Raw genomic sequence first — 22407 nt, 5'->3', positions numbered from 1 at the left:
CGAGCTGTGATTTGAACCCAAGTTGACAGGGAGAGGGAGTGGAAGGAGTTTACGGTAGAGGCCATTGGCCAGGCCGGGGTCCTGGAGCCAGGAAACGGTGGGGCTGGGGTGGAGTCCTGATTCTCCAAGTTGAGGAAGTCAATGTGCAAATCCCTGAAGCTGAGCTCATGGCAGAGGTCTCGGCCCAGGCAAGAGAGAGGCGGCTGGTGGCTGTCTCTTGGCCCCCACTGCTTGTGGATAGATGTAGCTGGAGGAGGGGGATATTTGTTTCTCTACCACCCACCCTCTGGTGACGTCACACCTCCCCAGCCAATGGCTGGGATCTCTCTCTCCTTCCCCTCCCCATTCCTTTTCCCCCCCAGCCTAGGGCTGGGGCTGACAGACGGGACCAGGAGCTCTTGAGGTGTCTGGAGGCTCAGCGGTAAGAGATCAGCCGGCCAGTCCCCTCCCTGGCCAGGCTGAGACACTGTGGGAATGAGGTTCAGGGTCCCGGGAGGTGCTGGGAGGGGGCCTGGGGGCTCAGGAAGCCATGTGTTGTAGGTGTGTGAAAGGTACAGACTTTGGAGCCAGTGGTTCAAATCCCCTTTCCTCTCCTTTCTGGCTGTGCAGCCTTGGGCAAGATACTTCATCCTTTGTGCCTCTGCTTCCCCATCTCTAAAATGGGCTTATGTCCCCAGGCCACCTCACAGGGCTGGCACCAGAATAAATGAGTTGCTGCTTTTAAAGAGCTAGGGCAGCCGGGAATGTTGGCTCATGCCTATAATCTCAACACTTTGGGAGGCCGAGGAGGGAGGACTGCTTAAGCCCAGGAGTTCGAGACCAGCCTGGGCCACATAGAGAGGCCCCATCTCTACAAAAAAAAATTTCTTTTTTCTTTCTTTTTTTTTTTTTTTAAGATGGAGTCTCACTCTGTCGCCCAGGCTGGAGTGCAGTGGCCGGATCTCAGCTCACTGCAAGCTCCGCCTCCCGGGTTCACGCCATTCTCCTGCCTCAGCCTCCTGAGTAGCTGGGACTACAGGCACCGCCACCTCGCCCGGCTAGTTTTTGTATTTTTTAGTAGAGACGGGGTTTCGCCATGTTAGCCAGGATGGTCTCGATCTCCTGACCTCGTGATCCGCCCGTCTCGGCCTCCCAAAGTGCTGGGATTACAGGCTTGAGCCACCGCGCCCGGCCAAAAAATTTCTTTTTTTTAAAATTAGCTGGGTATGGTGTTGCATGCCTGTGGTCCCAGCTACTCTGGAGGCTGAGATGGGAGAATGAGTTGGGCCCAGGAGGTCGAGGCTGCAGTGAGCTGTGATGACACCTCTGCACTCCAGTCTCAGTGACAGAATAAGACCCTATCTCCAAAAAACAAACAAACAAACAAAAAAACACCAGAGCTGGGGCAGATTGTCTGGGGTGGTTCCCTGGAGTAGGATGCTAGGGAGGCAGCATGGATCCTGTTGGTGGGAGGCTGGTGCCTGAGCTGGGTTTTGTCTCTCAGCCAAAGCTCCCCTCTGGTAGCAGAGAAAGTGGGGGCCACTGAGGAGCAAAGGTTGGATGTGCAACACTGTGAGATGCACAGCCCCCTCCCTCCATACTCTCCCTATTGCTGTCAGAGACGAGTTTATATTAATTAAACACTTACTATACACGAGGGATATTCTAAGCACCCGCTGTTCTCTCACAAATCTTCAAAGCCATTCTTATTGGCTCCATTTTACAGATGGAGAAACTGAGGCCCCAGAGATGAAGGATCTTGCCCAAGTCCTCACACCTGGGAAGTGCTGGAGCAGGGACTAACTGAGGCAGCCAGAGGTCACCGCCTTAACTCCCCCTGACTCCCTAGATGGCCTCGGATAAAGTTTAGAGGTCTGGATGAGTCAGCTCAACCCCCGACCCCCATTACTATGGGAGATCACGCTGGTGGCTGGGGAAAGCTGAGGCTCTGAGCAGGCAGAGTTCCCAAGTGAAGTTGGTGGCAGTCACCAGGGAAAGAGGGCCAGAAGGGCAATGCCCTCAGCCGATCCCTCAGCAGCCTCCAAATGACAACCCCTCGCTCCCAGCTGCTCTGAAGGGCATGAATCGCATCTGAAATGGATATCTCGGTCGTACCCACTCCAGGGAGATGTTACAAAGATTTAAGGAGCCAAGACAGGAAGGATCTTACTTAGCACATAGTAGGTGCTCAAGAAATGAGGACCCTGGGGATTCTGAAAACTCTTGGCGTATGCCAGGGTCACGCCACAGTAACTGCCCAAGAAATAGGCTGCTGGCACCTGGAGTGTCTGCCTGGTCCCAGTAGATCTGCTCCTAATACTAGGCAGGGACCGCCCTGCCAGGAGCCTCCCCACCCCTCCTTCCCCTCCCTCATGGGATAGGCAGAGGTGGGAACGCAAGAGTCCTCTCTGTGGGTTTCCTTCCGAAGCTGCCCCCACCTTACCCCAGGAGCTGGGTACGTGGCTCAGGAAGGGCACAGTTGGGCTAAATATAACCTGGGCTGGGTGCCTGTCCCAGAGAGGGACGAAGAAGGAGGGCACTCTCTCTTGTCCCTGCCCCGCCTGAACTTCCTGTGCCAGGCTCCGGGCATGACCCTCACAGCCACGGGCCTGGGACAGACAGCTTGTGACCCAGGAGACCCCCTCCACTACCACCACCAAGGTCCAGGCTTCTCATGCCCCCAGCTCAGGACTCTGTGCTGTGTCTCAGTCCTGGGTAAGGGAACTGAGTTCGCTTTCGCACCCGGGCTCAAGACTCGACTCTGTCACCGTGATCACCAGTCTCTTAACTCTCATTGACTCATCAGTTAAATGGGGTACCACAAGTATGTAAAGCGCCTGCCCGGCCCAGGCCCGGCACCTGGCCTGGGTGTGCTTCTAGTACCGCTGACCCCCTCCTACCCAACACAGCTCCTGCCCCAGTGTGCAGAGCCACCAACACAAACTAAGGTGAAGCAGGGGTGAAGGGCAGGCACGGGTCCTAGTTCTGTCCCTTTCTGGCTGAGTGACCCCTCTGTGAGCCTCAGTTTCCACCCCTGTAACAGACACATCTAGGGTGATTTTGAGGCCTATGGGTGCTAGCACATGGCCCAATTCAGAGGAAATGCCCCAGACATGGCAGACAAGGTCTCAGTGCGGGACCAGCTAATATTACTAACCACTCAATACCCATCAGTTGTTATTATGATTGGCCAGTTAAAGCGCTGGAGCTTTTTTTATTTTTATTTTTATTATTTTTTTTGAGATGGAGTCTCGCTCTGTCGCACAGGCTGGAGTGCAGTGGCACGATCTCAGTTTACCACAACCTCTGTCTCCCAGGCTCAAGCAACTCTCCTGCCTCAGCCTCCCGGGTAGCTGGGATTACAGGCGCACACCACCATGCCTGGCTAATTTTTGTATTTTTAGTGGAAACGGGGTTTCGCCATGTTGGCCAGGCTGGTCTCGAACCCCTGACCTCGTGATCCACGCACCTCAGCCTCCCAAAGTGTTGGGATTACAGGCCTGAGCCACGTGCCCAGCCCGCGCTGGAATTTTTAGACAAGTTCAAGTCCTGGCTCAGCCTGGAAGGGGCAGGGGCCTCACAGGAAGGCCACAGAGACCAGGACCCCTAGGAGATGCAGAAAGAAGCCCTCTTACACTGTGGGGGGGCGTGGGTGCTGTGGGAGTGTTAAGGGGTCCACATGTCCTCCGTCCTGCCTAGTGATGGGCTATGAAGGGCCATTGTGTGGCCAGGGTGGGTGGGCAGGGGCGGAATGCAACTGAGCACAGCAGACGGGCCATTGTGTGAGGGAATGTGCCGCGTGAGGCCTGACCTTTCCCTGTGCAATAGGGGTTGGCGGGTTGGCATGCCAGGTGGGGGCTGTGGGGACAAGCCCAGAGTCGGGAGCTGGGGGAGACAGTATTCATCTCCATTTTCCCAGATGGGCCTGGCGGATGGCTGCATGTGAATTTCAGCTTTGCCTCCTTTGGCTGTGCTATGAGGCCTTGAGCAAGTTCTTTTGGCCTCTCAGGAAATGGGGTTTTCCGAGGTGAGATAGAAGCTGAAGGTCTAGCACGGGGACCGGCAAATACTAAGCACTCAGTACCCATCAGTTATTACCCAGATAAAGGGCTGGAGCCTTCAGACAAGTTCAAGTCCTGGCTTGACCATTTGTGATCTGGACTAGTGATATCCCTTCCCCCAGCCTCAGTTGTCTCCTCTGTAATGGGCTCAGTAGTAGCTGATTGCACAAGGCTGTGCTGAGGGCCACGTGCAGTGGTGCCTGTGGGGCGCTTGGCAGAAGGTCAAGGCCATAGGAAGTTCTTAGTAATAATAATGGCCTGACAGGTGCAGTGGCTCATGCCTGTAATCCCAGCTCTCTGGGAGGCCGAGGCGGGTGGATAACCTGAGGTCAGGAGTTCGAGACCAGCCTGGCCAGCATGGTGAAACCCCAGCTCTATTAAAAATACAAAAAAGTAGCCAGGCGTGGTGGTGGGCACCTGTAATCCCAGTTACTCGAGAGGCTGAGGCAGGAGAATCACTTGAACCTAGGAAGCAGAGGTTGCAGTGAGCTGAATTCGTACCACTTCACTCCAGCTTGGGCAATAGAGTGGGACTCTGTCTCAAAAAAAATAAATAATAATAATAGCAAGTATTTATAAAGCACCTGCTAGGTGCCTGGCACTTTATACTTATTAACTCATTTGATCCTCGGAACAGCCCTGCAAGGTAAGAGCTCTTATTCTCTCCATTTTATGGATGAGGTAACTGAAGCATAGAGAGGTGCTGTGATTTACTCACTGGGAGTACATGGGAGTGGCTATAATTATTTTATAGTGTCGGGAGGCTGAGGCAGGAGGATACATGAGCCCAGGAGTTGGAGATCAGTTTGGGCAACCTAGGGAGACCCCATCTCTATAAATTAATTTTAAAAATTAACCTGGTGTTGCCAGGTGCGGTGGCTCATGCCTGTAATTCCAGCACTTTGGAAGGCCAAGATGGGCAGATCACTTGCAGTCAGGAGTTCAAGACCAGCCTGGCCAACATGGTGAAACTCCGATTCTACTAAAAATACAAAAATTAGCCAGGCATGGTGGTGCGTGCCTGTAGTCCCAAGGTGCATGCCTGTAGCCCCAACTACTCGGGAGGCTGAGTCAGGAGAATGGCTTGAACCCAGGAGTTGGTGGTTGCAGTGAGCCAAGAGCACGCCATTGCACTGCAGCCTGGGTGACAGAGCAAAACTCTCTCACAAACAAACAAACAAACACACACGTAGCCAGGTGTTGTGGCCTGCACCTGTGGTCCCAGCTACTGAGGAGACCGAGGTGGGAGGATCGCCTGAGCCCAGCGATCGAGGCAGCAGTGTGCTGTGATTGCACCACTGCACTCCAGCCTGGGCAATAGAGTTAGACCCTGTCTCAAAAAGCAATTATTTTTTAGTGAATTTGGCCCCCTCAGTTGGCCAAAATCTTTGGCACAGGGGCCCTGCTGCCAGAGAAGCCTCAGAGTCAGTTTTGGCTTTACTGTGTGTTGTCCAGCTGAGTCATCCTGGGTAAAGGTCTTCTGAGGATCAGTTTCCCACCTGCGCGATGGGGATAGGGTATCAGCAGAACACAGCAGGGTAAGGCACTCAGGAAGCCATCAGTGGGTGTTAGCCAATAACACTGCTTTCATTATTCTTCTTAGAGCCCCGGACCCAGGAGGCCCAAGGAGCTGGAGGTGACCCTCAGGTGAGTGCTGGCTGGTGCCACATGCCCCTCCCCACCCCTCCCTTGCCTGCCTAGAGCTTCATGTCCTGGTCTTTCCCTGGCAGGCAGCAAGAACCCCGCGGAAGGGCGTGAGCCCTACAGACAGCTGTGCGGTACCTAGGGCTGGGCTCCTGTTAGGAGAAAGTGCCTGCGCCCAGGCAGCGGTGAGAGGACAGCTGGGGTGGGGCCCTTCTCCCCTTCCAATACCCACCCTGCTGTCTCCCTGTAAGTATGGCCTCCACCTCTCATCCCCTCCTGGCCTCAAGCCTCCACTGCTGTCCTCCCGCAGGCTCAGAGGCAGCTGCTCCATGCAGAACTGAAGCTGGTTCTGCAGCAGAAAGGGGAGAGGACACAGGAGCCTGGGGTGCAGGTGCCTCCCAGCAACGCCATGGAGGCCAGGAGCCGGAGCGCAGAGGTGAGTGCCCACGTGTCCTGCAAGGCGCACTTGAGGACAATGGGGAGGCACAGATTAGGGCAGCAAGGAGGCACTTTCTGGCCTCTCTGTGCCTCATTCTCTCCATCTGTGAAATGGAAATAGTAACAGGGTCCATTTTATGGGTCACTGTGAGGGGAAGAAAATTAACATATGTAATGTCCTTACTGCAGTGTCTGGCGCAAACTAAGACTCAAAGCAGTGAATTCATTGGTGCATAAAGGAGCTAAGTTAATAAGGAGCTAAAGAAAATCCAGCAGAAACCCTTCATCAGAAGAGGCAGTAAATGCAGGTGCAGTGACTCAGGCCTGGAATTCCAGCACTTTGGGAGGCCGAGACAGGAGGATCGCTAGAGCCTAGGAGGTTTGAGACAAGCCTGGGCAACATAGGGAGACCCTGTCTCTACCGGGAAAAAAAATTAGCCAGGTTTAGTGGCGCATTCCTGTAGTCCCAGCTACTCAGGAGGCTGAGGTAGGAGAATCACCTGAACTCAGGAGGCTGAGGTTGCAGTGAGATATGATTGAACCACTGCCCGCCAGCCTGGGTAAAAAAGCAAGATCCTGTCGCATTAAAGTCTCCTGTGTGGAAAGAATAAATAAGAAAAACAAAGTAAAAAAAAAAAAAAAGACCCTGTCTAAACACACACACACACACACACACACACACACACACACCAAAAACAAAAAAACACAAGGGCATATAATGTAGGGATTAAGGACATGGGCTTGGACCCATGGCTCAAATCCCAACCCTACCACTTCAGCTGTGTGGCCCTGGGCAGATGAACTCACCTCTTTGAGCCTCTGTTTCCCTATCAGTGAAATGGAGGTAATGGGGCCGGGCGCAGTGGCTCACACCTGTAATCTCAGCACTTTGGGAGGCCAAGGCGGGCGGATCATTTGAGGTTAGGAGTTTGGGACCAGCCTGGCCAATATGGTGAAACCCCATCTCTGCTAAAAATACAAAAATTAGCCGGGCATGATGGTGCATGCCTGTAGCCCCAGCTACTCGGGAGGCTGAGGCAGAAAAATCGCTTGAACCCAGGAAGCGGAGGTAGCAGTGAGCCGAGATCATACCATTGCACTCCAGCTTGGGGGTCGCAGCGAGACTCCGTCTTAAAGAAAAAAAAAAGGGAGGTAATGATCTCCACCTCTGAGAACTCACGCTTGAGCCATTTGCACAGAGTCTGGTGCCGAGGAAGCCTCTTTGAATGGCAGCTGCTGTCACTGTTACTGAGATGGTGGACTGGCATCGACCGTGTCTTACTGTCTACCAGGCACAGAGCGGGTCTACTCTTACAGGGGCCAAGCTGATACTAGGGGTGAGAGACAGTAGGTAGAGCGCCAGGAGTTCTCTGCCTATGGGATGGCCTATGGGTTCTGGAGTCACAGACCTAAGGTTGAGTCCCAGCCACTTAACTTGCTACAGGGCATTAGGCAAGTCACTTTTTATCTCTCTGGGCCTTAGTGTCCTCCTCTGTGACTGCCCAAGGCTGTGGGGAGGGGATGAAATGAGATCTTGCAAGGTGGGTTCGGTGGCTCACACCTGTAATCCCAACACTCTGGGAGGCTGAGGCCAGAGGATCCCTTGAGCCCAGGAATTGGAGACCATCCTGGGCAAAACAGCAAGACTCCAACCGACTTTTTTTTTTTTTTTTTTTTTTTTTTGAGACGGAGTCTTTCTCTTGTCACCCAGGCTAGAGTGCAGTGGTGCAATCTTGACTCACTGCAACCTCTGCCTCCCAGGTTCAAGCGATTATCCTGCCTCAGCCGCCTGAGTAGCTGGGATTACAGGCACCTGCCACCACACTGGGCTAATTTTAGGGCTTTTAGTAGAGATGGGGTTTTGCCATGTTGGCCAGGCTGGTCTCAAACTCCTGACCTCAGGTGATTCTCCCACCTTGGGCTCCCAAAGTGCTGGGATTATAGGCATGAGCCACCGCGCCCAGCCTGACTCTGACTCTTAAAAATAAAAAGAGGCTGGATGCAGTGGCTCATGCCTGTCATCCCAGCATTCTGGGAGGCCGAGGTGGGTGGATCATGAAGTCAAGAGATCGAGACCATCCTGGCCAACATGGTGAAACTCCACCTCTACTAAAAATACAAAAATTGCTGGGCGTGGTGGCACGTGCCTGTAGTCCCAGCTACTCGGGAGGCTGAGGCAGAAGAATCGCTTGAACCTGGGAGGCGGAAGTTGCAGTGAGCCCAGATTGTGCCATAGCACTCCCAGCCTGGGTGACAGAGCGAGACTCCGCCTCAAAAAAAAAAAAAAAAAAAAAGAGATCCTGCACATAAAATGCTGAGTCCAGGGCCTGCTGAGCCAAAGGGTGGTACTTGGTGGTCATGCTGTTTCCTGCAGCCCCAGCCACAACTCTTCTTAACCACACTGCCCTGCTCAGCCCCCTAGTCCCTCGGGGCCACTGCTGTGGGGCATCTGGCCTAGACCTGCTCTCCTTCCAAGTCCTGGGCTCAATTCCACTCCGTGCTGGCCCCGATGCACTGGAAGTGACAGCGTCCTCTCAGATCCCTGCTGCAACCTCCTTCCAGTATGCCTATGTTACCCTATTTTGCAGCAGAGAAGTAGGTCCAGAGAGGGTAAGATTCTTCCTAAGACACACAACAGATTGGATTCCTAGACAGGATCCAGGTTTGTCAGTGCCTCTTCTGGGAAGCCCTATTGTGAATCCCACAGTGGCTTCTGGGCCAGGTCCAATCTGCATCATTTACAGTAAATACCGGGAATGCCATGTCTGCCAGTCCCATTCATTACCCACGCAGACCCCCTTCACTGGATTCCCTCTCCTGTGGGCGTTTCGCAGGTCTTCGGGTCATTGAATTTACAATAGAGCACATTCTCACACACATTCAAGCCTGCAGGGAGGCAAATCCCACTCCCTGTCCCCCGAATCCCAGACGGCTTGAAGGTCCAGCCAGCCCCTTCCTCAGAATCCCATCCTCAACTATTCTCTTGTTCTGCTATAATTAAAGCCCCTCCCCCATAGTTCAATCCAGCTTGGAGAATATGGGTCTCGGGGCCAGATGCAGTGGCTCATGCCTATAATCCCAGCGCTTTGGGAGGCTGAGACAGGAGGATCTCTTGAGGCCAGCCTGGGCAATACAGTGAGACCCCTGTCTCTTAAAAAATAAAAATTAAAAATTAGCTGGGCATGGTGGCGCATGCCTGTGTTCCCAACTACTTGGGAGACTGGAGCGGAAGGACTGCTTGAGTTTAGGAGGTCCAAGCTGCAGTGAGCCATGATCACACCGCACTCAAGCCTGGGGACAGAGTGAGAGACCCTGTCCCCCCCAACAAAAAAATAATATGGGTCTCCAATCCCATCTCCAAATAACCCCCCATAAATTCCGGCCACACTCCTATCTTTGGCACGCTTCTATACCCCATTCGGCTCTTCCTCCCAGGCCTGTGCTCTCCTACCCCTCCTACCCGCACCAACCCCCAGCCCCGCCCTCCCAACCTGACCACGCCCCCACGATCCTGGGCCAATCTCTCAATCACAACTCAAATTCTCTCCAGACCACTCTGACGCAGTCCATCCCCTTACAATCCCGTCTCCTCCCCTAAACCATTTCGACTGCAGCTCTAGAGCCTCAGAGAGGCCAGCCGGCCCGCGGAGCTGTTTAACGGTTCCGCGGGTCCTAGAAAGCCAGTCGCCCGCGGGCTTGCTTAAAGGGGAGAGGCCGGAGTGGGTGTGTCCCGACGTCGCAGCGCCGAGGGGCGTGTGCCCTGAAGCCCCGCTGAACAGCCGCTCCTGGCCGGGCGCGGTGGCTCACGCCTGTAATCCCAGCACTTTGGGAGGCCGAGGCGGGAGGATCGCTTGGGCCGAGGAGGAGTTCGAGACCAGCCTGGGCAATGTGGCGAGACCCGCCCCGTCTCTAAATATATATAAATATATACATATATATGTATATAATATATGTATATGAGCCACTGTTGAGCGCAATGGTGGGCTCTGGGCGAGGTCTGGCCCTAGAGCCCCAGCGCTACACCTCGCCGCCCTCTGCAGGAGCTGAGGCGGGCGGAGTTGGTGGAAATTATCGTGGAGACAGAGGCGCAGACCGGGGTCAGCGGCATCAACGTAGCTGGCGGCGGCAAAGAGGGAATCTTCGTTCGGGAGCTGCGCGAGGACTCACCGGCCGCCAGGAACCTCAGCCTGCAGGAAGGTGGGCGGCCCGGGATATGGGGCGGGGTCGAACTGCGGGGGCGGGGTTAGGAATCTGCCTTGGGTCCGAAGAGAAGCTGAAACTGACCAGGGGATGGAGGCGTGACCGGCGACCAAGAGGCGGGGTTAAGGGCTTGGGGCGGGGCTTTGCTGACTGTTCACAGCAAACTCCAGAGGTTCACTGTCTGGGTGCGAGTTCCACATCCCCCGTTTACTAGCTTGTGATCTTTCTGTGCCTCAGTTTTCTCATCTCTGAAATGGGACTTATTCTAGTATGGGGTTATTATGTATTGTAGATTAAACGAGTCAGTATGTGAAAACACTTAGCACATAGCTAAGTGGCACATAGTGCTTAACTACGTGAGTGCTAGTAAATGTTTTTGTTGTTGGGGCAGGAGAAAAGGGTGGAGTGAGTCACTTGGAGGGGTTGGGAAGAGAAGCTTTGTAAGTGAAGGATGTTTTGGGAAACATAGATGAAGCTGGCGTGATTTATTCATGCAACAACTATTTATTAGTGTCTTCTATTTCAGACTTTATTTATTTATTTTGAGACGGAGTTTGTCTCTTCTTGCCCAGGCTGGAGTGCAATGGTGCGATCTCGGCTCACTGCCACCTCCGCCTCCCAGGTTCAAGCAATTCTCCTGCCTCAGCCTCCTGAGTAGCTGGGATTACAGGCGCAGGCCACCATGCCCGGCTAATTTTTGTATTTTTAGTACAGACGGGGTTTCACCATGTTGGCCAGACTGGTCTCGAACTCCTGACCTCAAATAATCCATCCGCCTCGGTCTCCCAAAGTGCTGGAATTACAGGCGTGAGCCACCGTGCCCTGCCCTATTTCAGACATTATCTTAGGTGCTTGGGCTACAGCAGTGAATAAAACAGTGAACAACAGTCCTTGTACTTATGGAGCTTACATTCCAGTGAGGAGAGACATATTTAAGCAAATTAAGTAAAATATCTAGTAAATTAGAAAGCAATAAGTGCTACAGTTGCCAGGAGGACAAAATGTGCTACAGCTGCATTTTTAAATGGGGTGGGCTTGGCCAGGCGTGGTGGCTCACACCTGTAATCCCAGCACTTTGGGAGGCCAAGGTGGGCAGATCACCTGAGGTCAGACTGGCCTTGAACTCTGTCTCTACTAAAAATACAAAAATTAGTTGGATGTGGTGGCAGGCGCCTATAATCCTAGTTACTCAGGAGGCTGAGGCAGGAGAATTGCTTGAGGTTGCAATAAGCCAAGTTCGTGCCACTTCACTCTAGCCTGGGTGAAAATCCCAGCACTTTGGGAGGCCGAGATGGGCGGATCACAAGGTCAGGAGATCGACACCATCCTGGCTAACATGGTGAAACCCCGTCTCTACTAAAAACCATACAAAAAATTAGCCGGGTGTGGTGGTGGGCGCCTGTAGTCCCAGCTACTCAGGAGGCTGAGGCAGGAGAATGGCGTAAACCGGGGAGGTGGAGCTTGCAGTGAGCTGGGATCCGGTCACTGCACTCCAGCCTGGGCGACAGAGCGAGACTCCGTCTCAAAAAAAAAAAAAAAAAAAATGGGGTGGGCTGGAAAGGGTGAAAAGGCTAAATGAGATAAGGGAACAAGCTATGAGGCCATCTGGAAGAGGGAACAGCTAGCAAAAATGCTCCAAGGTGGGACCATGCCTAGCTTGCAGGAGAAACAGTGAGGAAGCCAGTGTCTATGCAATTGAGTTAGTGAAGAGGGAAGTAAGAGAGGAGCCCAGAGAGGTAAGGGGAGGGCATTTTTTAGAGGGCTTTATAGGACTTTGGCTTTTATTCTGTGAGGGCTGTGAGCAGAGGAGAAACATGAATTGACTGTGCTGAACTGCTGCATTAACAGTAGAGTATGGTCAAGCATGGGATGGCTCACACCTGTAATCTCAGCACTTTGGGAAGCCAAGTTGGGAGGATCGCTTGAGCCCAGGAGATTGAAGCTGCAATGAGCCATGATCACACCACTGCGCTCCAGCTTGGGCAACAGAGCAAGATTCTGTTTCAAAAACAAAGCCAATAACATCAAACAGTAGGGCAGGGTTAGAAGCAGGGAGACCAACAAGGTGGCTACTGTGATTATCCAGGTAAGAGATGAGGATGCTCAGGACCAAAAGGTTTTGGAGGTATGTATGTATATATATATTCTGGATTCTGGATATATTTTGAAGGAGGAGCTTTGAGGGCTGGATATTAGGTATGAGGGAAAGAAAGTTGTCAAGGTTGGATTCAGGGATTTTTGACTGAGGATGGAGTTGCTGGTCTCTCAAAAGGAGCACACTGAGACTAGCACTCATTTGGAGAAGACCAGGAGTGCAGTTTGGATCTGTTAAAGGAGAGGTGTGGTGTTGGACACCCACGTGGAGATATGATGGAGATGTTGGATGTGAGTCTAGCGTGGAGGAGAGAGTGCTGGGCTGTAGAGATATGCTCAGGTATTGTTAGCAGATTTATGATCTTTAAACTCCTCAATCTGGATGAGCTTCCCAAGAATTCCCAAGGGGTGACTTGAGCATGTAGACAGAGAGGAGGTCCAAGTCCTGAGGTCTGGGGTAGTGTGTCTTTAAGAGGCCAGAGAGGCTGGGTGTGGTGGCATGGGGCTGCAGTTGCAGGTACTCAGGAGGCTGATGCAGGAGGATTGCTTGAGGCTGAAAGTTCAAGGCTGCGGTGATTTGTCATTGCACCAGTGTGCTACAGCCTGGGTGAAAGAGCGATATCTTGTCTTTAAAAAAAAAAGAGGCTGGGCATGGTGGCTCACGCCTGTAATCCCAGCGCTTTGGAAGGCCAAGGCGGGCAGATCCCCTGAGGTAGGGACTCTTTAGAGGGCTTTATAGGACTTTGGCTTTTATTCTGTGAGGGCTGTGAGCAGAGGAGAAACATGAATTGACTGTGCTGAACTGCTGCATTAACAGTAGAGTATGGTCAAGCATGGGGTGGCTCACACCTGTAATCTCAACACTTTGGGAAGCCAAGGTGGGAGGATCGCTTGAGCCCAGGAGGGAGTTTGAGACCAGCCTGACCAACATGGAGAAACCCTGTCTCTACTAAAAATACACAATTAGCCGGGCGTGGTGGCGCGTGCCTGCGGTCCCAGGAAAGTCGCTTGAAGCTGGGAGGCAAAGGTTGTGGTGAGCCGGGATCGTGCCATTGCACTCCAGCCTGGGCAACAAGAGTAAAACTCCATCTCAAAAAAGAAAGAAAGAAGGAAGGAAGGAAGGAAGAAAGAAAGAAAGAAGGAAAGAAAGCTGGGTATAGTGGCTCACGCCTGTAATATCAGCATTTTTGGAGGCTGGGGTGGGAGGATCAGTTGAACCTAGGAATTTGAGACTGGACTGGGTAACATCAGCCTGGGCAACATAGTGAGACTGTTCATAAAAGAAAAGAAAAGAAAGAAAGAAATCAGGGAGAGAGAAAGCAAACATCTATGGAGACTGACAAGGAACCCCTAGAGAGGCTCCAGAGGGTGTGGCACCTTGGAAGCCAAGGGAAGCAAGTGTATGAGAGAGAGTGAAGTTAGATCAGATGCTGAGTGGTTTAAGCAGATGAGGCCTGGGACTTGACCCTTTTTTTTTTTTTTTTTTTTTTGAGACGGAGACTTGCTCTGCCGCCCAGGCTGGAGAACAGTGGCCGGATCTCAGCTCACTGCAAGCTCCGCCTCCCGGGTTCACGCCATTCTCCTGTCTCAGCCTCCCGAGTAGCTGGGACTACAGGCGCCCACCTTGTCGCCCGGCTAGTTTTTTGTATTTTTTAGTAGAGACGGGGTTTCACCGTATTAGCCAGGATGGATGACCCTTAAACTTACTACACAGAGGTCACTGCCTGGGACCTTGAGAGGAGCAGTTCAGATGTGTGTGTGGGAAAGTAGGGTCAGAGGTGTGATTGAAGAACTGGTAACAATGCTACTGGAGAACTCAATACCTTTTGCCTATTAAGGTGAACAGATCAATAGGGCAGGAGCTCCGGGAGAGTGAGGCCATGACAACCTTTTTTTTTTTTTTTTTTTTTTGACACGGAGTCTTGCTCTGTCGCCCAGGCTGGAGTGCAGTGGCGCCATCTCGGTTCACTGCAAGCTTGGCCTCCCTGCAAGTTCCACCTCCCGGGCTCACGCTATTCTCCTGCCTCAGCCTCACGGGTAGCTGGGACTACTGGCTCCCGCTACCACGCCCAGCTAATTTTTTTTTTTGTATTTTTAGTAGAGACAGGGTTTCACCGTGTTAGCCAGGATGGTCTCAATCTCCTGACCTCGTGATCCGCCCGCCTCGTCCTCCCAAAGTGTTGGGATTACAGGCGTGAGCCACTGCGCCCAGTCGACAACCTTTCTTGTGGGAGAAATAATAATGTTTGTATGCTGATGGGAATAATGTAGACGAGAAGGACAACTGATGATGTGGGAAGAGGAGAGAATTGCTGGAGGATGTCCCTGAGAAGGCGGTGGAGGGATTGCCCTGAGCTAGGAGTGGGGTTAGTTCATCCCCAGAAACAGGAGAGTGGAGTAAGTCGCCGCAGGGGAAAGGGGGTGAACAGACAATGTGGGAGCTTCTGGAAGTTCCCTTCTGATTCTGTTCTCTCGGTAAAAAAAACAAGTCAGGGCCGGGCGCGGTGGCTCAAGCCTGTAATCCCAGCACTTTGGGAGGCCGAGACGGGCGGATCACGAGGTCAGGAGATCGAGACCATCCTGGCTAACACGGTGAAACCCTGTCTCTACTAAAATACAAAACTAGCCGGGCGAGGTGGCGGGCGCCTGTAGTCCCAGCTACTTGGGAGGCTGAGGCAGGAGAATGGGGGGAACCCGGGAGGCGGAGCTTGCAGTGAGCCGAGATTGCGCCACTGCACTCCAGTCTGGGCGACAGAGCGAGACTCTGCCTCAAAAAAAAAAAAAAAAAAAAAGAAACAAGTCAGTATCTGAAACGTAAGGATGGGTAGGGGAGCGACAAGGTGCAGGCGTGACCTGAGAGGGCGCGGCTTTGTTCATTGCAGGGGGCGGGGATAAGGTCATAGGGCAGGGACTAGAGTAACTGCGACTCAATCCTGCGTTGGGGACTGGAGAGACTAAAATTTGGGGCGGGGCCGCACCGCCGGGCCTCCGCGCAAGTGGGCAGAACTAGGCCCGGGTGGAGCCGGGAGATGCCCACGTGCTGCGCACCTCCACCTCGCCTGCAGGGGACCAGCTGCTGAGTGCCCGAGTGTTCTTCGAGAACTTCAAGTACGAGGACGCACTACGCCTGCTGCAATGCGCCGAGCCTTACAAAGTCTCCTTCTGCCTGAAGCGCACTGTGCCCACCGGGGACCTGGCGCTGCGGCCCGGGACCGTGTCTGGCTACGAGATCAAGGGCCCGCGGGCCAAGGTGGCCAAGCTGGTACGCGTGCTTAGCCCGGCCCCGGCCCTGGACTGCCCCAGCGATCCGGTCTCTGCGCCGTGAGCCCCATTCCCCGCCACCATGGGCCAGCTTTGCCCTCTGTCTTGTCACTAACCCAAGCTAATCCCACCCTCTGCCCCTTCCTCTCTGCCCCAAACTCTTCCCCAGGGAGGGGGACAGACCCACCCCAGCCCAGGGCCCTCACCCACCTCGGAGAGGCGTCCCCACCATCGGATCCAAGCTTGCTAGGGGTCCTGACCAGGCTACTTGGAACCAGGGAAGCCAGATTCCAGCCTGAGTGCGGCCCAATTACTGCTGAGTGGCCCTGGACAAATTTATCTCCCTCCCTGGGCCTCGGCTTCCCCATCTCTAGAATGAGGATGTTGGGGAAAATCCCAGATCAGGACCTAGAAGTCTTGGGTCCCAGTCCCTATACTCCTGTTGACTCATTTGGAGATTCTAGATGGCTGCCTGCCTTCCTGGGCACTCATGGTGAAAAGGCAGGCAAGAAGTGGGGATGATGTTTGGGGGACAAGATACTTGACCCAGGGCATCCCCAGTCTGGTCCAATACCAGGTGGGGCTTTTCCTGTCCACTCCCAGCCTCCCACTGTCCCACCGCCTCCCGCCTCTCTCCTCTTTCCCCAGAACATCCAGAGTCTGTCCCCTGTGAAGAAGAAGAAGATGGTGCCTGGGGCTCTGGGGGTCCCCGCTGACCTGGCCCCTGTTGACGTCGAGTTCTCCTTTCCCAAGTTCTCCCGCCTGCGCCGGGGCCTCAAAGCTGAGGCTGCCAAGGGTCCTGCCCCGGCCGCCCCTGCCCGCCGGCGCCTCCAGCTGCCTCGGCTGCGTGTACGAGAAGTGGCCGAAGAGGCTCAGGCAGCCCGGCTGGCCGCCGCTGCTCCTCCCCCCAGGAAGGCCAAGGTGGAGGCCGAGGTGGCCGCAGGGGCTCGTTTCACAGCCCCTCAGGTGGAGCTGGTTGGGCCCCGGCTGCCAGAGGCCGAGGTGGGTGTCCCCCAGGTCTCAGCCCCCAAGGCTGCCCCCTCCGCAGAGGCAGCTGGTGGCTTTGCCCTCCACCTACCAACCCTTGGGCTCGGAGCCCCGGCTCCGCCTGCTGTGGAGGCCCCAGCCGTGGGGATTCAGGTCCCCCAGGTGGAGCTGCCTGCCTTACCCTCACTGCCCGCTCTGCCTCCACTTCCCTGCCTAGAGACCCGGGAAGGGGCTGTGTCGGTAGTGGTGCCCACCCTGGATGTGGCAGCACCGACTGTGGGGGTGGACCTGGCCTTGCCGGGTGCGGAGGTGGAGGCCCGGGGAGAGGCACCTGAGGTGGCCCTGAAGATGCCCCGCCTCAGTTTCCCCCGATTTGGGGCTCGAGCAAAGGAAGTTGCTGAGGCCAAGGTAGCCAAGGGCATCCCTGAGGCCAGGGTGAAAGGTCCCAGGCTTCGAATGCCCACCTTTGGGCTTTCCCTCTTGGAGCCCCGGCCTGCTGCTCCTGAAGTTGTAGAGAGCAAGCTGAAGTTGCCCACCATCAAGATGCCCTCCCTTGGCATCGGAGTGTCAGGGCCTGAGGTCAAGGTGCCCAAGGGACCTGAAGTGAAGCTCCCCAAGGCTCCTGAGGTCAAGCTTCCAAAAGTGCCTGAGGCAGCTCTTCCAGAGGTTCGACTCCCAGAGGTGGAGCTCCCCAAAGTGTCAGAGATGAAACTCCCAAAGGTGCCAGAGATGGCTGTGCCGGAGGTGCGGCTTCCAGAGGTGCAGCTGCCCAAAGTGTCAGAGATGAAACTCCCAAAGGTGCCAGAGATGGCTGTGCCGGAGGTGCGGCTTCCGGAGGTGCAGCTGCCCAAAGTGTCAGAGATGAAACTCCCAAAGGTGCCAGAGATGGCTGTGCCAGAGGTGCGGCTTCCAGAGGTGCAGCTGCCGAAAGTCCCAGAGATGAAAGTCCCTGAGATGAAGCTTCCAAAGGTGCCTGAGATGAAACTTCCTGAAATGAAACTCCCTGAAGTGAAACTCCCGAAGGTGCCTGAGATGGCCGTGCCCGATGTGCACCTCCCAGAGGTGCAGCTGCCGAAAGCCCCAGAGATGAAACTCCCTAAAATGCCTGAGATGGCTGTGCCAGAGGTTCGACTCCCCGAGGTGCAGCTGCCAAAAGTCTCAGAGATGAAACTCCCCAAGGTGCCCGAAATGGCTGTGCCCGATGTACACCTCCCAGAGGTGCAGCTGCCCAAAGTCTCCGAAATGAAAGTCCCTGACGTGAAGCTCCCGGAGATAAAACTCCCTAAGGTGCCTGAGATGACCGTGCCCGATGTGCACCTCCCTGAGGTGCAGCTGCCGAAAGTGTCAGAGATTCGGCTGCCGGAAATGCAAGTACCGAAGGTTCCCGATGTGCATCTTCCGAAGGCACCAGAGGTGAAGCTGCCCAGGGCTCCAGAGGTGCAGCTAAAGGCCGCCAAGGCAGAGCAGGCAGAAGGGATGGAATTTGGCTTCAAGATGCCCAAGATGACCATGCCCAAGCTAGGGAGGGCAGAGTCCCCATCACGGGGAAAGCCAGGCGAGGCGGGTGCTGAGGTCTCAGGGAAGCTGGTAACACTTCCCTGTCTGCAGCCAGAGGTGGATGGTGAGGCTCATGTGGGTGTTCCCTCTCTCACTCTGCCCTCAGTGGAGCTAGACCTACCAGGAGCCCTTGGCCTGGAGGGGCAGGTCCCAGCCACTGAAATGGGCAAGGTAGAGCGGGTGGAGGGCCCCGAGGTGGCAGCAGGGGTCAGGGAAGTGGGCTTCCGAGTGCCCTCTGTTGAAATTGTCACTCCACAGCTGCCCGCTGTGGAAACTGAGGAAGGGCGGCTGGAGATGATGGAGATGAAAGTCAAACCCTCTTCCAAGTTCTCCTTACCTAAGTTTGGACTCTCGGGGCCAAAGGTGGCTAAGGCAGAGGCTGAGGGGGCTGGGCGAGCCACCAAGCTGAAGGTATCCAAGTTTGCCATCTCACTCCCCAAGGCTCGGGTGGGGGCTGAGGCTGAGGCCAAAGGGACTGGGGAGGCAGGCCTGCTACCTGCCCTCGATCTGTCCATCCCACAGCTCAGTCTGGATGCCCACCTGCCCTCAGGCAAGGTAGAGGTGGCAGGTGCCGACCTCAAGTTCAAGGGGCCCAGGTTTGCTCTGCCCAAGTTTGGGGTCAGAGGCCGGGACACTGAGGCAGCAGAACTAGTGCCGGGGATGGCTGAGTTGGAGGGCAAGGGCTGGGGCTGGGATGGGAGGGTGAAGATGCCCAAGCTGAAGATGCCCTCCTTTGGGCTGGCTCGAGGGAAGGAAGCAGAAGTTCAAGGTGAGCGTGCCAGCCCAGGGGAAAAGGCTGAGTCCACCGCTGTGCAGCTTAAGATCCCCGAGGTGGAGCTGGTCACACTGGGTGCCCAGGAGGAAGGGAGGGCAGAGGGGGCTGTGGCCGTCAGTGGAATGCAGCTGTCAGGCCTGAAGGTGTCCACAGCCAGGCAGTCGGTCATGGAGGGCCATGAGGCGGGGCTGAGGATGCCTCCGCTGGGCATCTCCCTGCCCCAGGTGGAGCTGACTGGCTTTGGGGAGGTGGGTACCCCAGGGCAGCAAGCTGAGAGTACAGTCCCTTCAGCAGAGGACACAGCAGGCTACAGGGTTCAGGTGCCCCAGGTGACCCTGTCTCTGCCTGGAGCCCAGGCTGCAGGTGGGGAGCTGTTGGTGGGTGAGGGTGTCTTCAAGATGCCCACCGTGACAGTGCCCCAGCTTGAGCTGGACGTGGGGCTAAGCCGAGAGGCACAGGCGGGCGAGGTGGCCACAGGCAAGGGTGGGCTGAGGCTGAAGTTGCCCACGCTGGGGGCCGGAGCTCGGGTGGGGGGCGAGGGTGCTCAGGAGCAGCCCCCAGGGGATGAGCGTACCTTCCGCCTCTCACTGCCCGACGTGGAGCTCTCGCCACCCGGGGGCAACCACGCTGAGTACCAGGTGGCAGACGGGGAGGGGGAGGCTGGACACAAGCTCAAGGTACGGCTGCCCCGGTTTGGCCTGGCGTGGGCCAAGGAGGGGGCCGAGGAGGGTGAGAAGGCCAAGAGCCCCAAACTCAGGCTGCCCCGTGTGGGCTTCAGCCAAAGTGAGATGGTGACTGGGGAAGGCTCCCCCAGCCCCGAGGAGGAGGAGGAGGAAGAGGGCAGTGGGGAAGGGGCCTTGGGGCGCCGGGGCCGGGTCCGGGTCCGCTTGCCACGTGTAGGCCTGGCGGCCCCTTCTAAAGCCTCTCGGGGGCAGGAGGGCGATGCAGCCCCCAAGTCCCCATGAGAGAGAAGTCACCCAAGTTCCGCTTCCCTAGGGTGTCCCTAAGCCCCAAGGCCCGGAGTGGGAGTGGGGACCAGGAAGAAGGTGGGTTCCGGGTGCGGCTGCCCAGCGTGGGGTTTTCAGAGACAGGGGCTCCAGGCCCAGCCAGGATGGAGGGGGCTCAGGCTGCGGCCGTCTGAAGCCCCTGGGCAGATGGGGATCCCTTCTTGCCTTCCTTTCTCTACCCCCTCGCTGTTGTGTGTGTGATAACTAGCACTAACCCTAAGAGGGCTGGGAGGTGGGTGACTGACCATGGCCGGCGGGGAGGCCTGCTCCTGTCTCTCTGGCAGGAGTGCCTGTACCCCACCAAGCCATGTGAATAAAATAATCCGGAAGTAGCTGTGTATTCGTCTCCTCTGTGTGCACAGGGGGTGGGGAGGGGCAGGAGTGGGTATAGGGGAGATCCAGAGAAGGCAGTCTCCAAAGACGAGGGGTCACTTGAGCCTGGCCTGAGGGGAACATCTGGTGTGAGGGGAAAAACAGGTCATACCTGGTCTGAGAAGAGTCAAGGTAGGTTGGGCGCAGTGGCTCACTCCTGTAATCCCAGCACTTGGGAGGCCAAAGTAGGAGGATTGCTTGAGCCTAGGAGTTGAAGACCAGCCTGGGAAACACAGAGAAACCTCATCTCTACAAAAAATAGCCAGGCATGATGGCCTGTGCCTGTAATCTCAGCTAGTCAGGAGGCTGAGGTGGGAGGATCACTTGAGCCCGGGAGGTTGAGGCTGCAGTGAACCATGATGGCGCCCCTGCACTCCAGCCTGGGCAACAGAGCCAGACTCTGCTTCAACAAAAACAACAACGAAGAGTCAGGGTGGCCTTGGGGCAGGCCCTGGTGGGAGGGGAGACGTCCCTAGCCCTTGAGAATTCCCAGGGGTTGTTAAAGAGGACTCTGGGACATTCCCTGGCAGAGCACAGCTTCGAGACCCCTCTGCCAGGGAGCCTGCCTGTCCTGGGGGACCCACTCCTACCAGGCTGGTTGCTCCCCACCTGCCCTCTGCCAGCGTGGGCACTTCTGCACATCCTGGCCTTCTGTTTGCTGTCTGGCTGGTTTGACTGCCCTGTCCACTCTGGCCCCACCCAGGAAGGCCGCTCCTGCTCCCCTTTTCAGGATTCTGGGTTCAAAGCCTCTACCCCAAACACACAGCCGCCTCTTGGAACTAGGTCCCAGGGTCCTCGGCACCCGTCAGTGCTAGTCTCAGCTCCCAGGGACCATGGGCCATCCATCCCTGTCATCCCAATTCAGGATCTAAGTCCCCAGGTTCCCACCAGGGCCTCCAGCCTCCTCCACGTCCTCTCTGTGATGTCTCACATTGGACTAAGGAGACTCAATATCCAGTTCCGAGTCTCACCCCGACAGCCCCCCACTCTCCTCACATCTCCCTATCCTGTCTCATTGGGTGAGGGGCCTGGCAGAATCCCCCACTCACTTGAGTACCTTGTCCCTTCAAGCCGGCCCTCCTCGGGTCACTGTCTCACCACACACTTTTTCTTTGCCCCCACCAAACATGGCGGGAGTTATCTACGCTGCATGGTGCACACCCATTTCCAAGATCCCAACATTTGGGATTTTCCTCCTACCTTGTCTGTGTCAGCAGTGACCTCCCTGTGGCCACACCTTAGGGTTTCCTTTGTCTCTCTTGTCCTGACTCTTCAAGGCCCCTTCCATCTTCCTGACACTTGCTCCTCTCTTCCCCACACCTCTCTCTCCCCGTGCTCCTTGGGCACTCGAGTTTCCTCCTGGGCCTTTGTCCGCCCCCACACCCTCCCTGGGGTGTGTCACCACCCCCCCAGTGGCTTCTACGCCTCCTCTCTGTGCTGACAACTCCCAGACTCTCTCCTGCATCCCCCTGGGGACCCAGCAGCTTCTGCACGCCTTCCCCGGAGGTCTCCTGGTCTTTAGGAAGTTATGTGGGTGGTGGTTCAGAGCTTAGTGCTAGAACCAGGCTGCTCAGGGTCAGAGGCTGTTTCTGGCAGTCACTTGGGTGACCTTAGGCATTTTATTTTATTTTTTATGTATTTATTTTAATTTTTTGAGACAGAGTCTCACTCTGTCGCCCATGCTGGAGTGCAGTGGAGCAATCTTGGCTTGCTGCAACCTCCACCTCCCAGGTTCAAGTGATTCTCATACCTCAGCCTCCCGACATCAGCCTCCAGAGTAGCTGGGACTACAGGTGTGCACCACCACGCCCAGCTAATTTTTGTATTTTTAGTGGAGACGGGGTTTCGTCATGTTGGCCAGGCTGGTCTCAAACTCTTGACCTCGGGTGATCTGCCCGCCTTGGTCTCTCAAAGTGCTGGGATTACAGGCGTGAGCCACCGCTCCTGGCCAGACATTTTAAAAACTTCTTTGGCCGGGCGTGGTGGCTCAAGCTTGTAATCCCAGCACTTTGGGAGGCCGAGACGGGCGGAT

The 22407-nt window shown here is 55.5% G+C and overlaps 1 protein-coding gene across 1 annotated transcript; it reads left to right on the top strand.

The window, feature by feature from the left end:
• Positions 1-165: 165 nt before the first annotated feature.
• PRX (periaxin) lies at positions 166-20335 on the top strand. Its single transcript, XM_017887496.1, is given in 7 exon segments — positions 166-421; positions 5644-5687; positions 5995-6120; positions 10163-10319; positions 15482-15678; positions 16326-19956; positions 19959-20335. Coding segments are annotated over 5 exon segments (4191 nt in total). The 5' UTR covers positions 166-421; positions 5644-5687; positions 5995-6093; the 3' UTR covers positions 20138-20335.
• The last annotated feature ends 2072 nt before the right edge of the window (positions 20336-22407 follow it).

This window comes from Rhinopithecus bieti, unplaced genomic scaffold (assembly GCF_001698545.2).
Source record: "Rhinopithecus bieti isolate Rb0 unplaced genomic scaffold, ASM169854v2 scaffold_15776, whole genome shotgun sequence".
Taxonomy (NCBI): Eukaryota; Metazoa; Chordata; class Mammalia; order Primates; family Cercopithecidae; genus Rhinopithecus; species Rhinopithecus bieti.
The sequence above is the reverse complement of the archived record's forward strand: the minus strand, read 5'-3'. Positions and strand labels throughout refer to the sequence as shown.